At 41.9% G+C, this 15,966-nt stretch overlaps 1 protein-coding gene across 7 annotated transcripts in view; it reads left to right on the top strand.

The window, feature by feature from the left end:
- Positions 1-15,966, top strand: part of rbm44 (RNA binding motif protein 44) — a 140,660-nt gene that overhangs the window by 94,795 nt on the left and 29,899 nt on the right. For all 7 annotated transcript variants that reach the window (XM_048598581.1, XM_048598588.1, XM_048598583.1 and 4 more), the window contains 2 exons: positions 6,102-6,175; positions 6,469-6,542. In XM_048598581.1, coding sequence (XP_048454538.1) covers positions 6,102-6,175; positions 6,469-6,542 — 148 coding nt within the window. The remainder of the gene's footprint in view (positions 1-6,101; positions 6,176-6,468; positions 6,543-15,966) is intronic.

Genomic DNA, 15,966 nt, shown 5'->3' with positions numbered 1-15,966 from the left:
TTCCAACAGATTTCCCATTTCCAACAGATTTCCCATTTCCAACAGATCCTGTTTTTGTTGGCTGGGGAATGGGTAGGACATGACTTGTGGGGCAAAAGAAGAACTGAGCAAGGCCTATTGTCTTGGTGCTGTGCTCAAAGAGACTCTATTTTCTGTGGAGACAGGACCTTGTCCTGGAATGTGAAGGTTCTGAATTTTTTAGAGGAGAAATAAATGCTTGTAAGGAACAGTTCAGGTCTGTGAAACTATCATGTTGTTCGGATAGCCTGTCTTCTAAAAAGAATCTGAGCTCAGTTTCAATATGCTTGCCGATGTAATCTTTGGTGCTTTTTTATCAACATTACTACTGCTTGACTGCTTCCACAACTTGTCATAATCAAGTGAGGAACTGTAAACTTATAATTTGATAGATTCAAAATATTATTAAATGATTAGTTATGTCTGTAAAGTTGGTTATAAATGTTTACTTTTATAAGCACTCAGTATTTAAGTGTTATTAAATGGACTTTCATGAATTAGAGCATTTTTGGATATTTATTTTGCCTCAACATAGGTTTTTTAAATTCTTTCATGGGATGTGGGTGCCACTTGCTAGGCCTGCATTTATTGTCCCTTCCTCATTGATCAGAGGACAGAAGATTCACCCACATTGACATGGGTCTGAAGTCACACATAGGCTAGACCAGGTAAGAATGGCAGATTGTCTTAACCTGAAGACCAGTAATGGACCAACGATCGATATCAGTTACATTGTTGCCATTAGGCTATCTTAGTATTCACTTCAGTGGTGGGATACAAACCCATGTCTCCTGCCTTGGGCCCCGCAAGTGGTGGACAGACAGTGAAAGTCAGTTCTAAGGTCTGACCTGCTCCTTTAGCCACAGTATTTGTATGACTAGTCCAGTTCAGTTTCCAGTCAATGGTAACCCTCTCACCCCACCCCACTCCCCCTGCCCCACAATATTGATAGTGGAGTACTAAATGATGGTAATGACATTCAATGACTTCGGCTGACACTTAAAGATTGTTTTTTGGCTAAATGTCAATTTTTTCGGGCTTCATGGAGAAGTTTTTGCCATGATGTCTCACCGGGTTTTCTCACCAGAGTTACCAAACTTGTCACATTAACCATACACCCCGCCAATATGGTGCCCCTGTTGCCCAATTCTAGCCCCAGTCTACCCCCGCTGTTCCTGGCGGAACGTGCTACTCACCAATATCCCCCCAAAAGAGGCATCCTGCACCCACACCGTCTTTAAGAAGCGATTGTGCATGGGGATGAACACCGGCATTCTGAAGATTTCCTGCTCAGTGACAGACTGAAAAGGCCAAGATGTTGAAGAAGGGTAAGGAGGCTTAGTTGTCAGCTGGAGGCCTTTGTGGGCAGGTTGATGTAGAGGAGGCTGCCCTCCTCCCTCAGGACCAGCAGAGGAAGCCACACCAGCTGACCCTCCTGGCCTGATCTGACGTCACCATCCAGGTCAGTGTAATCTCAATATCCTGGAGAAGCAGTTATCAGTGCTGAAAGGGTAAGTGCCACACTCTTCTGCCATCACTCTAAGTATTGCATGAAACATCTCCCCCAGACCCACTCCCCCTCTCACTGCATCCCTCCCCAAGTCCCACTCAATGAACATTGCATGCCCTCTTCGCAGCCTGCTGACCCGCTCAAGGAAACCTCACCAAACTTTATCCCACTCGCACTAGTGCTAACACCTGTGTCAGCTACTTTTACCTCAGTCAACACGTCCGTTTTTCTCATTACTGGAGAATGCAGCACATTACAGGGCAGAAGGGATGCCTACAAGGTGAGAACCTGGCTTTCGCAGGAGAGGATAGGGACCACTCCTGTAGGGATGCCAACACATCCATGTCCTAATAATTAAGTAAGTAGCTTTCTTCATTCCACTGCAGTTATCCCATTAACCCAGCTGTTGTCATTCTTTGTAACTTCCTTGGCCATGATGCCCGCCGCCCCCACCCCCAACTACGTCTTTCCTGTCTTGCAAATCCCATTAGCATAGCCACAGCTTTGAGATGCCCTACCCTGCCAGAAGGACCTTTATTTACGTAGGAAAACTGAACCAAAGCTTCAAAGGAAGCTTCTGCAAAGCTGCTCCCAGCACCTTTTTCACCTGCTGAAATATTGACACCTCTGAAAAACCCAGCTTTAGATTGTTTGGTAGAACCCCCTGCTGAGCATTTCACTGTGATGGCACTGTAGCTGGCAAGAGGGAGAAAACCCAGAGGTTGCTGACGAGCTGAACCCTGGAGATCAGGCTCCTCCTAAACCCTAGGCAAGAGAAGACCCTGTGGAGTTGGCAGACAAGGACTTGATGCAATTGCATAAGGAGGCAGAGAAGCAACAAGCCAGATTTGACTTGTGCAATCAACTCCATGTTCCAGAAGCTGCCTGACTGCAGCTGCGCTATGGGGATCAAGTGTGTTTGTCTAACTGCCTCAATGGACAGGATGGCAGTCGCCCTTGAGAGCCAGGTCCAGCTCACCCAGGTGGGTTGGATAGGAAACCAGATCTGCACTTTGTCATCATGCCATTGGTCCTCATGCCGTTGGTCCTCAGTGCTGAAGTAAGTCGATTCAGGCAGTGGACCTTGAACTCATTCCAGGCCTCACGTGGAGACAGGACAGTGCCAGGCAGCACCAAGCAGAAGTTTCTGCTCAAGACACTCAAAAGATGGTAGGGCCTTCTACATCCATCCTGTTTGCCACTCTCCAACCTGTAAACAGTTGAGCTGAGAAGCTTGTACAATGTATTCTCTTAGCATAGCCGTGTCCTCCAGAGTTACCTGTCAAAATGTCCAAGGCCAACGCAGCAGTTACAGAACTGAAAAATGCACTAGTCACAGTAGGAGGGAATGGAAAACTAAAACACACCAAGGGCACATTGGTGGTATATGCATAAGCTAAATGTACAATTTTTGATAAGAATCAGTACCTCTGCATTAAATCTTTTTATTCAAGTCTTTGTATAGTCCCTAATGTGACTGCATCACCATGATGTATCATGGAGCACTATATTGAGAGGCTGCTGTAGCAGGTGGAGGCGGGAAGAACAAAGCACACAACATAATGTGTTCTACTAGCAGGATTGCTATCCTTGATCAGCCATCTGTACTGTGCAAAAGTGTAGGTGTTGCATGAAATGGTTAGTAATATTTACAGCACTAACAGTGTTGAGCACACAGTTAGCGAATTCACATGGGGTCCATGCCCAAGTGCAGCAAGACATGGACAGTATCAAGGCTTGGACTGATAAGTGGCAAGTAACATTGGTGCCATGCAAATACCAGACAATTGCAATGTTTAACAAGAGAGAATTGTCTGTTCCCCACCACCACCAAATATTCCCCCAGATTTAACATTAACCAGAAACTGAATTGGACTAGCAGGTTAGAACAAGTGACTCAACTCCTGACTCCCTAAAGCCTATACACCATCTACAAGCACAAGTCAGGAGCGTGATGGTATGCTTTGCACTTGCGTTACGAGTGTAGTTTCAACAATACTTGTGAAGCTTGAAACTATTCAGGACAAAGCAAGACACTTGATTGTTTATAAATGCGGTGCCATTCAGTCTGTCCACCACTAATGCTAAGTAGCAGCTGTGTGTACTGCCTGCATGATGCTCTGCAGAAATTCATCAACGCTTCTCAGACAGCACCTTCCAAACCCACGACCACTATAATCTGGAAGGACAAGGGCAATAGATATTTGGGAACATGGCCACCTGCAAGTTCCTCTCTGAGCCACTTTCCATTCTGACTTGGAAATATATCGCCACTCCTTCAGTGTGGCTGGGTCAAACTTTGGAACTGTCTCCCTAAAAGACATTGTGTATTACAGCAATTCCAGAAGGCAACTCACCATCACTTTCTAAAAGGCAACTAGGAATAGGTAATACATACCAGCCAAGCCAGTATTGCCCAAATCCAATGAATGATTTGGTGCATAATGGAAGGTATCTTCATTGTGGGGATAGGATGTTGTGTTCAGAAGGACTATACAGTTGTCACTTTCTAAAGAGTCTGAAGTCACACAGATGAATCTACCAAAGCTAAATTTAAGAGAATGAGTTCGTGAGTTTTTCTTTCTTGTTTCTCTCACCTGCTACCGCAGACCCAACCTAGGAACTGTGACCTTTAGAACCTGTCCAGCTGGGTCACTAGTGGTGCTACTGAACCTTTCTTGTGATGGACATAGAAGTCTCCCACCCAGAGTACCTTTTGTGTCTTATCTGCCCTCAGTGCTTCTTCCAACTTGTGTTCAATATGCATGAGTACTGAGTAATCACCCGAGTGTGGTATGTGGTAGACAGCAAGAGCTTTCCTTGCTCATGTTTGACTTGATGCATTGAGACTTCATGGGCTCTGGATTCAATGTTGAGGACTTCCAGGGCAGTATCTAGCAACATACTTTTGTACCATTATCTCTCGTGTGTCTTGCTAATTGAACAGGTCATACCCAAGAATAGTTTTGATTGTGACTGGAACTGTAGGTAAGGTATGATGGCAGATAGAAGAATTTCTTCCTTAAAGGGCGAAAGTCAAGTTTTTAAAACAATTAATGATTCATGGTCATCATTAACCTAGCTTTGGGTTTATGAATAAAGAGGAATTTCACTATCTCCCATGGTGGAATTCAAACCCATGTCCCCTCAGTATTAGCCTAGACCTTGATTATTATTCTAGTGATATTACCGCTATGCTGCATTTTCTCCAGGTGAGTACACCTAAAGTACTATGTGGCACAATTTTGGTATCCTTATTTAGGAAGAACTTGTATTGTGATTGAGGGAAGTGAGGCAAAAGATTGTTGAGACTGGTCTCTCAAATGAGTGGTTTGCCTTTTGAGGGGAGATTAAGTAGACTAAATATTTATTTCCTGGAATTTAGAAGAATGAGATGACTGGAATGCATAGAATTCTCAAGATTTGACAGATTTGGTCAGTATGGAACATGTGATCTTTGAATAAGGGATTGACCATTTCAGGTGGAAATAATGAGGTATTTATTCACTGTAAATGTTGTGAATCTCTAGAATTCCCTACCCTAGAAAGTTGTAAATGTTCAGATGTAGAATACATTCAAGACAAAGCTTGATAGATTTTCAAGTGTTAAGCAGGTTAAGAGGTATTAGTCTAGTGAGGGCCAGAGTTGAGAGAATACATCAGCCGTGATCTTAAAATTAGAGCAGATTTGAAGGGCCAGATGGTCTATTCCAGCTGATAGTAAACCACAACTAATGAATGCTTTTTCTGTTGGTACTGAAGTTGTGAGGTCTTTGCAGCTTTCAGGATAGCATGAGGTTTAATGTGCAGTTAGGCATTGTCACTTGCAGCCTGTGCAACTTGCTTCCACATGGTTTTATCAGGCAGCTTTACAGACCTCTTTCCAACCCCTCCCACTATTTCAAAATCGAGAACATTTTTAAAATCTCTAGTATTTGCAATAATCCTGCCTTCTGTTCCTTCCACTTTGATAAGTGAAATTAAAAAAGGAGCAAAATTTTTTTTTTGAATAGAGAAACTGGGAAATGCTTGAATTCAGCGGGATGCCACTGCAGCATCAATAATCTCAGGCAGAATTAAATCTACATCATTCTCAATGAAGTTCCTGCTTCAGTTTTAAACCTATCATTCAAAACTTGTATGCTGATGCTAAGTTAAGACCAGTCTAGCTTTAAATGCAGCACTTCCACTTCCTCCAGTATTATTCTCCAGTCATCTACCCCAAATTTCCTAGCCCTTCTGGAAATTTAGAAGAGAACAGATCACTTGCATTCGTTATTGATAGGGCTCTAAATTTCAAGGCCTTCATTTCTCCCCACAGTTTCAGCCTTGAAAATGCTGTCTCTTGCTGAAGTGCATATTCTTTGGTGCTGGTTGTCCTCTAGGGTGCTGGTCTGATGTTCAATCTTTTTGAACCTGGGTGGCTATGTATCCTATTGAGCATCTCAGATGAGCTCAGTTCCAATTGACACAGGTAGCACACCACTTATTGTAACGCTGCTGACCTATGAAGTGCAAGCCAGTCCTGTATATTTGTGAAATGTTTTAATAGGTTTTTTCTTTCTTTCCTCAGCCACTCGTATCGATGAGGAGACTGTTCAAACATGTTACGTTTACATGGATGGGTTACCTGGAACAGTAACAGAGGTGCTGCATGTTTTAATGATTTTAATTGCTGTTTAATATCTTTCATCTTTAAAGATATACAGCTAGAAATTATGATTTTATTAATGGAATTTAATACATCCATGCCACGTTCTTCTGTGCAGTTTCAATTAGATATTAATCCATGTAAACTAAAATAAGTGTACATTAAAAGATTGTGGAGGAATCTGCATACATTGAACATTCACAAGAGAACATTGCAGATGGTCACTTCTGTCTTATGGTTGATCATAATATTCATATAACAGGATTTTTTTTTCTTCTAACCTTCCTAGAGTGAATTAAGAAACCTTTTTCAGAAATACCAGGTGACTGGAATTTGGCTTTGCAGTTTGCATAGTGATTACAGGTAATCTGAACCTATCTGAAAGCTTTGCTTCAGTGCTCATCACTGCATTTTTGTTGAATCTTAAGCCAAGATAGTGATGTTCTGCAGTACGATAATGTTTTAACCAGTTCTCTGCTTCAGGTCATGGATCACCACGGCTGAGGTACATTTAAAGTTGGGATTCCCCAAGTTCAGGTTACTTTAAAGGAATTTTCTTTCGACCTTTGAGACTAAAGGATATAATTTGTATGTTACAGGGGTCAGTCTTTAAGACTGGAATGCAAGAAATCCAAATACTGTTTTTAAAACCTTTCTTCTATTGTTTCCAATTGACGTTACAAGTAGAAATGAGAACATTCGATTTCTTTTATTTCCTCAACACTTGCTTTATCCAAACCACAGATTCCGCTTAAAGTTGCCTGTTAGAACATAGAACAATAATCAGTACAGCACAATACAGGCCCTTCAGCCCACGATGTTGTGCCGAACTTTTACCTTAAACCTAAGGTCTATCTAACCTCCACTGCTACTTATACTATCATCCATATGCCTATCTAATAGCCACTTAAATGCCCCTAATGAGGCCGACTCCACTACCCTCTCCATCAATGCAGTCCACGCCCTTACCACTCTTTTTGAGTAAAGAACCTACCTCTGACGTCTCCCCGATATCTACCTCCTTTCACTTTAAAACTATGTCCCCTCATAAAAGCTACCCCCACCCTAGGAAAAAATCTCTGGCTGTCTATCTATACCTCTGATCATTTTGTACACCTCTATCAAGTCACCTCTCATCCTTCGTCGTTCTAAAGAGAAAAGCCCTAGCTCTCTCAACCTTTCCTCGTAAGACCTTCCCTCCATTCCAGGCAACATCTTGGTAAATCTCCTGTGCACTTTTTCTAACGCTTCCACATCTTTCCTCTAATGAGGTGACCAGAACTGGACACAGTACTCCAGATGTGGCCGAACCAGGCTTTTGTATAGCTGGAGCATAACTTCATGGCTCTTGAACTCACTCCCTCTATTTATGAAAGCTAACACACCATATGCCTTCTTAACAACTCTATCCACCTGGGTGGCAGCTCTCTGGGAACTCTGAACATGAACCCCTCTGCTCCTCCACACTGCCAAGAATCTTTCCGTTAACCCTGTATTCTGCTTTCAAGTTTGTCCTTCCAAAATGAATCACCTCACACTTTTCAGGGTTAAACTCCATCTGCCACTTCTCAGCCCAGCTCTGCAGTCTATCAATGTCCCTTTGTAACCTAGAACAGCCCTCCGCACTGTCCACAGCGTGACCCACCTTCGTATTGTTCACGAGCTTGCTAATCCACCCTTACGCTCCTTCATCCAAATCATTTACAAAAATCACAAATAGCAGAGGACCCAGAACAGATCCTTGTGGTACACCACTCGTAACTGAGCACCATGTTGAATATGTTCCGTCCACTACCACCCTTTGTCTTCTAAGGGTCAGCCAATTCTGAATCCAGTCTGCCACATTTCCCCCTATCCCATGCCTCCTTACCTTCTGCATGAGCCTACCATGGGGAACCTTATCAAACGCCTTACTTAAATCCATGTATACCACATCCACTGCTCCACCTTCTTCCATGTGTTTGGTCAAAACACATGGATGTTTGTTTAACTTTGTAATTTTATCTAAATCGTTTTACATTTAATCTTGACTGCAAAAGGGTCAGATATGGGGAGTTATTCTTGTTCGCCAACCATACAAGAGGCTTGTGAATATTACTATGTATTGATCCAGTTGATAGTGAGTGATTCATTTGGGCAGTGGTGTTATTAGTTAGTGTCACAATCATACCCTGGTGAAGAACAGTCTTAACAACTTAGCTCAGAGATGCTGGAGTCAGAGATAACACAGTGTGGAGCTGGAGGAACACGGCAGGCCAGGCAGCATCAAAGGAGCAGGAGAGCTGACGTTTCAGTCAGGACCCTTCTTCAGAAATGGGGGAGGTTGAAGGGAGCTCTGTAATAAATAGAGAGAGGAGGTGTGGAGCTGAGGAAGATAGGTGAGATGGTGATAGGTGAGTGCAGGTAGGCAGTGGTGGCGATTGGTCAGTGAGGTGGGAGTGGCAGATAGGCAGGAGAGAAGACGGACAGGTCAAAGAGGCAGGGATGAGAGGGGGGGCTGGTCTTGGGTTGAGGTCGGGGGTGGGGAGATTTTGAAACTAGTAAAGTCCACATTTGAGACCATTGGGTTTTGGGCTCCCAAGGCGGAATATGAGGTGCTACTCCTCCAGTTTCCAAGTGGCATCATTGTGACACTGAAGGAGGCCCAGGATGACATGTTGCCCAGGGAGTAGGAGGGGGAGTTGAAGTGGTTCGCGACTGGAAGGTGGTATCGTTTGTCATGAACAGAGCGCAGGTGCTCTACAAAGCCGTCTCCAAGCCTCCGCTTGGTCTCACCGATGTAGAGGAGGCCACGTCGGGAGCAGCGGATGCAATAGACCACATTAGCGGATGTGCAGGTGAAAATCTGTCTGATGTGGAAGGTTTTTTTTTGAGTCTTGGGAGGTGTAGGGGCAGTTGTAGCACTTCCTGCGGTTGCAGGGAAAGGTGCCGGGGGTGGTGGGGCTAGTGGGGAGTGTGGAGCGGATGAGGGAGTCGCGGAGAGAGTGGTCCCTACAAAAGGCAGATAGGGATGGGGAGGGAAATATATCCTCGGTTGTGGGGTCAGATTACAGGTGGCGGAAGTGATGGAGAGTGATATGTTGAATCCAGAGGTTAGTGGGGTGATACGTGAGGAAAGGGGGATTCTGTCTTTGCTTTTGTTCTGGGGAAGGGGTGTGAGGGCAGAGGTGCGGGAAACGCAAGAGATGCAGTCGAGAGCATTTTCGACCACTGAAGGGGGCATGTTGCAGTCCTTGAAATACGAGAACATCTGGGATGTTCGGGAGTGGAATGCCTCACCTTGGGGGCAGAGGCAGAGTCTAGGGAACTTTTTTCCACTTTTAATATTGTTCAGTAAGTTACCAGGAAAGAGTGTAGTATCTCAAGTCTATTTCTATTGTGTAACTAACTAGTTGGTATGTGTTACTTGAGAGAATAATAACTGAGGAATATTTTGGAACAGTGGGGCTAATCTATCAAAACATGAGGAGCACATTTGTGCTTAAACTGGCTTTCCCATTTCCAAGTTAAGGAAGAGAAAGGCTATTTAGTTCATCAAAGCTCACCTCTTTCAGACTGAACATCATCCATTTTGACATGCTTGGTACTGTTTTTTTTTAAGAAGAGAGCAAGGGATAAATCCGGATACTACAAGCCAGTGAGTCTATCATTAGTGGTGGGGAAACTATTGGAAGCAATTCTGAATGACAGTATTAATCTGCATTTAGAGAAGCAGGGATTAATCAAGAGAAATCAGCATGGTTTTGTTCAGGGGAAGTCACGTCTGGCCAATTTGGTTGAATTTTTCAAAGAGGTGATCAGGTGTGTAAATGAGGGAATGCTTTTGAATTGGTCTATTTGGACTTCAGCAAGGCTTTTGAAAAGGTACTGCATAGGAGACTGATTGCAAAGATCAGAGCCCATGAGATCGAAGGAAATTTGGCAAATTGGATCCACGGTTGGCTGAGTGGCAGGAATTAGAGGGTGATGGCTGACTGGTGTTTTTCCGACTGGAAGTCAAGAGGGATGCCGCAGGGGTCAATGCTGGGATCCTTGCTGTTTTGTAGTTTATATGAATGATTTTGACTTGAATGTAAGAGAGGTAACCAGTAAGTTCACAGATGATAGAAAAATTGGTTGAGTGCTAAATAGTGAAGCAGATAGCTGTTGATTATAGCAGGATGTAGACAGGCAGATCAGATGGGCTGTTGGGCGGCAAATGGAATTCAATCTGGATAAATGTGAAATGATACACTTGGACAGCACACGCAAGGTAGGGGAGTACATGATAGGGCTTCCCAAAGTCTGAAGGTTTAAGGATCAGAAGGACCTTGGTATGCACGTACACCAGTCCCTTAAGGTTATCAGGACAGGTGGATAAAGTGGTTAAGAAAGCATATAGGATACTTGCCTTTATTAGCTGGGACATAAGAGTTTAAGATCAAAGGTTATGCTGGCACTGTATAAAATGTTGTTTAGGCCACAGCCAGAGCGTATTATGCAGTTCTGGAATCTACATTTATAGGAGGGATGCACTGGAGAGGGTGGGGAGTGGATTTACTAGTATGTTGCCTGGCTACAGAGTTTTAGTTATTGGATAGACAGGTTATTTTCTTTGGAGCACAGGAAGAGGGATATGATTAAGATGTATAAAATTATGAGGAGCATAGATAAGGTAGACAGGAAGAGACTTTTCCTCTTGATGGAGGGATCAATCACCAGGCTGCCCAGATTTAAGGCAGGGGGTAGAAGGTACAAAGATGTGAGGACAGGATTTTTCACGAAGGGGATGTTGAGAATATGGATGTCACTGCCTGTAAGGGTGGTGGAGGCAGAAACCTCATAACATTTAAGAAACATATCAATGTGCATTTGAGATGCCAAGGCATACAAGGCTATGGGTCAAGTGCTGGAAAATGGTATTAGAATAGTTATCTGGTTGTTTTTGACCAGCAAGGATGCAATGAACTGAAGAGCCTTTTTCTGTGCTGTAGATCTCCGTGACTCTATGCAGTTGCATTTTGTCACCCCTCATATTTTGTTACAATAGTTCTTCCTGGCAGATTATTTCAAAAAGTCAGTTGAATAAAGAATTTTACTTATACGCTGGTTTCAAACGTGTTTCAAACGTATTTCCTGTGGGCTGATTTTAATTTACTTTTAAATTGTATTCTGGGTTTACCTTATCTGTGGTAAAGTTTTTCAAAAGATCATCAAGAGGCGGGGTTCACTTGAAAGGAAGTTTAAAAAATCAAAACTAAATGAGAAAGCAGAAGTGCAGCATAGTGAAGAGATGAACAATAAGCAAAGTGTGACATGAAGGGGTTAAAATTTGTGCAGAAGAGTGCAGTGGAAATTTGAACCAGAGTAGATAATAAGTGAAAAGTCAAAGTTTAAGGCTATTTATCTGAATACAGACAGCATTTGTATGAAGATAGATGGATTGATGGCACAAATATAAATAAATTAATATGACTTGTTAGCTGATATGGAGACATGGTTGCAGGGTGATCAAGACTGGAACTCAATATTCAAGAGTATTAAATGTTCCACAAGAAGAAGAAGAAGAGGAAAAGGAGATAGGTACCTTTGTTAATAAAGGAAGGTATCAGTTGATAAAGGGGAACTGGTAAATGTAGTGTATTTGGATTTCCAGGAGGCATTTGATATGGCATTGGAGGTAATGTATTAACATGGATTGAGGAATAAATAATCCACCATAGACAGAGAGTCGGGATTATCAGTTGAAAAAATGTATCTATTGGAGTGCCGCAAGGATCATTTTTAGACCCTTGATTATTTTCTACTTACATTAATGATTTGGAGAAGCAGCAAAATGTAATTTTGCCAAATTTGCTGGCTTTGCAAAAACTGGCAGACGGGCATGTTGTGAGGAGAACATATGAGCACATATTGGCAGATGGAGTTGACTGTAAAAAGTGTGAGATTGTGCACTTTGTTTGGAAGAATCAGAAGGCAGGCTGTTAATTGAGTGGAAGAAAGACTGCAAAAATGTGCAACACTGGGTGTACTTGTGTGCGAAACACAAGGTATACACGTGCAACAAGTAATTAAGGCACCCAGTGGAATTTTGGCTGAGAAATTGAGTTTAAGATAGGGGGATTTATTGTAACTGTACAGGGTGTTGCTGAGGCCAGACCTGGAATATTCTGTATAGTTTTGGTCCCTTTTCTTTTCTTTAAAATAAAACATACTGGCCTTTGAAGCAATTCAAGCATGATTTACTTGGCTCATTCCAGGGATGAAGGGTTTGATTTATCAAGAACAGTTAAACTTGTTTGGCCTTTATTCATTGGAATTTAGAAGAATGAGAGGTAACAGTATTGAGATGTACAAGATTTGGCGGGGTGGGGTAGGGTGGAGCTTGACCTAGATGTTGAGAAAAATATTTCCAATCATGGGGGAATCTCGAACTAGAGGATGTTGTTACAGAATAAGGGGGCACTCTTTTAAAACAGAGATGTGAAGGAATTTCTTCTTGCAAAGGATAGTGAATGCCAGGAATTGTCTGCTCCAAATATTAATGGAGGTTAGATCACTAAGTATTTAAAGAGAAGGTAGATAGATTTTTGAAATATCAGGAAGGAGAAAGGAGTATTGAGGCTTTGAGCAGATTAGCCACGAATTTGTTGAATGGTGAGGCAGGCTTGAGAGGCTGAATGGCCTACTTTTTTTAAGTCCTAAGAACTCAGTGCGCAAAAGAGCCCAGTATCCAAATGTAAACACATGAACACTGGTTACAGGTTCTCTGCACTGTAGCACTCAAGGCACAGGCTGTGTCCAGAGATTGCTCCATAAAGTATATGTTTCTTTAACTTATGAAGATCTTTGGTTTTTTTAAGTAAACCAAATCCACATAGCTCATTTGTGTTGCATTTAAAGACCTGGGGCAAAAGCATCTTGTAATGATCTTGATGACCAGGATCTCAGCTCAAGGATACAGGATAGGCCATTTAAGACTGAGATGATGAGAAATTTCTTCATCCAGACAGTGGTGAGCCTGTGAAACTGTGTGCCACAGAAAGTAGTTAAGACTAAAACAATGCATATTTTCCAGGAGTTAGATATAGTCCTTTTGGGTTAAATAAATCAAAGGTCATGGAGAAAAACAGAAACAGGGTATTGAGTTGGACGATCACCACGATCATCCTGAATGGCAGAGTAGGCTCAAAGCGACCAAATGGCATACTTCTGCCCCTGTTTTCTATGTTTCTGTAAGCTCATGGATGGTCAACAGGGTGAATTTGGAACGCACGTTTACTCTTGTAGGAGAATCTAGAGCTAAGGGGTTTGTGGCTTTCCAAAAAAAAAATGGAGTCACTAGTTTTAGACAGAAGAGGAAATATGTTATATCACAGAGCATTGAAATTCTTAGGAATTCTTATTCCATTGCATGTTAAGGAAAATTCTTTGAATATTTTTAAGGCAGAGGTAGTTAAATAAGTCAGGGGGTGAAAGACAAGAATGTGTAGTAATCAGATGGGCAATGATCTTATTGAATGGCAGAGTAAATTCATAGGCCTGTGAGGATCCTAATTCATATACTCATACGTATCTGAACAAGTGCTTCAACATAACCTCTAATGTTTCTTTCAAAATTGTTTCAACGCTTTTTCTAGACATTAAACAACACACGTTGTATCTGTTGTTACTCTCAGGTAGCTTCCCAAGTCATTGTGACATTGAATTATATTCATGGAAAGCTTGTAAGGCACTCTGTTATAACAAGGCGTAGACCTGGATGAACACAGCAGGCCAAGCAGCATCAGAGGAGCAGGATAGCTGAATTTTCGGCCTAGTCCTCTGATGTTTCTTGGCCTGCTGCGTTCATCCAGCTCTACACCTTGTTATCTCAGATTCTGCAGCATCTGCAGTTCCTACTATCTCTAAGGCACTCTGTTACATTGTTTTACATTTATTACTGTTAATTTTAATTCGCCATTTTTTGTAACTCATCAGTCTTTTACTACACCCTTTTTTTGTATAGTTTTTCCATTATTGTGTTAATAACAAGCAGCCAATTTGAGTTAGGTTTTGATATCTTTGATTTCGATTAGCAATAACAAGGGTGAACACATTGTCCCACTGTTAGAAGCAACACAACAGCCTCCCCTGCTTCAGCATTGATTTTAGGCAATGGGGGCTGTATCATTGAATATATTCAAGACTGAGTTAGACAGAAATTTTGTTGACAACGGAATCAAGGCTTCTAGGGGGCAGGGAAGAAAGTGGCATATAGTCACCTTTGATTCCTCTGGCATTAAAGTTAATTATATACATTTTTAATTTTTTCTTTCATAAGATGAGGATTTGTGTTGGCAAAGGCCAAAATTTCTTTTTTACATCTATTTTGCCCTTGAACTGAATAGCTTGCAAAGCTAGTCAAGAGACAACTTTACTGAGAGTCTGAGTCAAAAGTAGGCTGGACTGGATAAGGATGGCATATTTCCTTTCCTGAAGGATAGAAATGAACCATTTGATTTTTACAACAATGATTGTTTTGATTACTCTCACTGAGACTAGTTTTATATTTCCGAATGATTAATTGAACTTAAATTCTACCAGCATCTCATGGAGTTTGAACCTGCATTCCCAGACCATTAAGCTGCTTTCTAGTTCAATAATATTGCCACTACTCCAACACACATAACAAAACATGGTGGCAGCAGAAAGGGTAAAAAGAAACATTAAAGTCAGCAACTGAAGTGGATCAGAAAATTTTGAAGTCTTATCAGATGTCAGGGATTTTGCAGGCAAAGCAAAAAGGTGGTAAGTAGTCCCAAAGACGAGAGCAGGATCCAAAGGAACAAAACAGCAAGTCAGACACAGTTAGAGAAACAGGAACATCGCCAAAGCTCTGAAGAATTATGGAAGCCAATCTACCACTTCCAGAATATTCTAGGCAATTGAGAGACTGTATCACACTTAATTAAGAGATAGTAGGAACTGCCGATGGTGGAGAATCTGAGATAACAAGGTGTAACATCCAGCTCTACACCTTGTTATCTCACACTTAATTAAGTTGTTTAGATAAATTCCAACCATACTCCCCAAAGAAGTAAGATCTTTGAAGAACATTGAAAGTGAAAAGACAATTCATGGCAAAGCTGATGTGTAAGGGAAAAGAGACTATATAATAATTCCACATGAATGACCTATTAATACATGGATCCATGAAAGAAGGATATGGTCAGAAAATTAGAACGATGATTGCTGTCCTACAACAGAAGATAAAATTCCTTAGGCACATTATCCAAGTACTCTTTCAAGTGTCCCTTGATCACTAACTGAAACAGATCAATATTAAGCTGCAAGCTTCAGTGATAATGCAGGCATGTGAAAAATTTTCAGATTGTTGGTGAGATTGTAGTTCAAGATCAAAAATGGCCATAAACCATTGGTAAATGCTGTCAACACAAAGGAATTGGCCAGCTTGTCAGGTAGAATTCAGTGGTCCTGAATAGGTTTAGAGGAAGTACCAAAGACAGCAGACACCCTGTTCAGGATCAGATAGAATGGAACAAGCAGTCTTAGACCATTGAAAAAGTTAGACCATACACATCAAAAGTTACCAAACACTACAACCACTGAAGGGAGTCTGCCAGAGTTACGAGAAACGCAAACACCAAAAGAATGTACCCATATCTAGAAATCCAATCTGGAAGGATGGCCAGACTATCTATCTAGCCAGCCAAAGGCTTGACAGTGCTTTAAAGCAGCACAATCATCTCACTGTAATCAAGAACATACTTGTCATCAACAAGAGGTTAGTAATATCAAGAGTTCT

Source organism: Rhincodon typus, chromosome 7 (assembly GCF_021869965.1).
Source record: "Rhincodon typus isolate 14 chromosome 7, sRhiTyp1.1, whole genome shotgun sequence".
Lineage (NCBI taxonomy): Eukaryota > Metazoa > Chordata > Chondrichthyes > Orectolobiformes > Rhincodontidae > Rhincodon > Rhincodon typus.
This window is presented reverse-complemented; position numbering and strand designations above follow the sequence as displayed.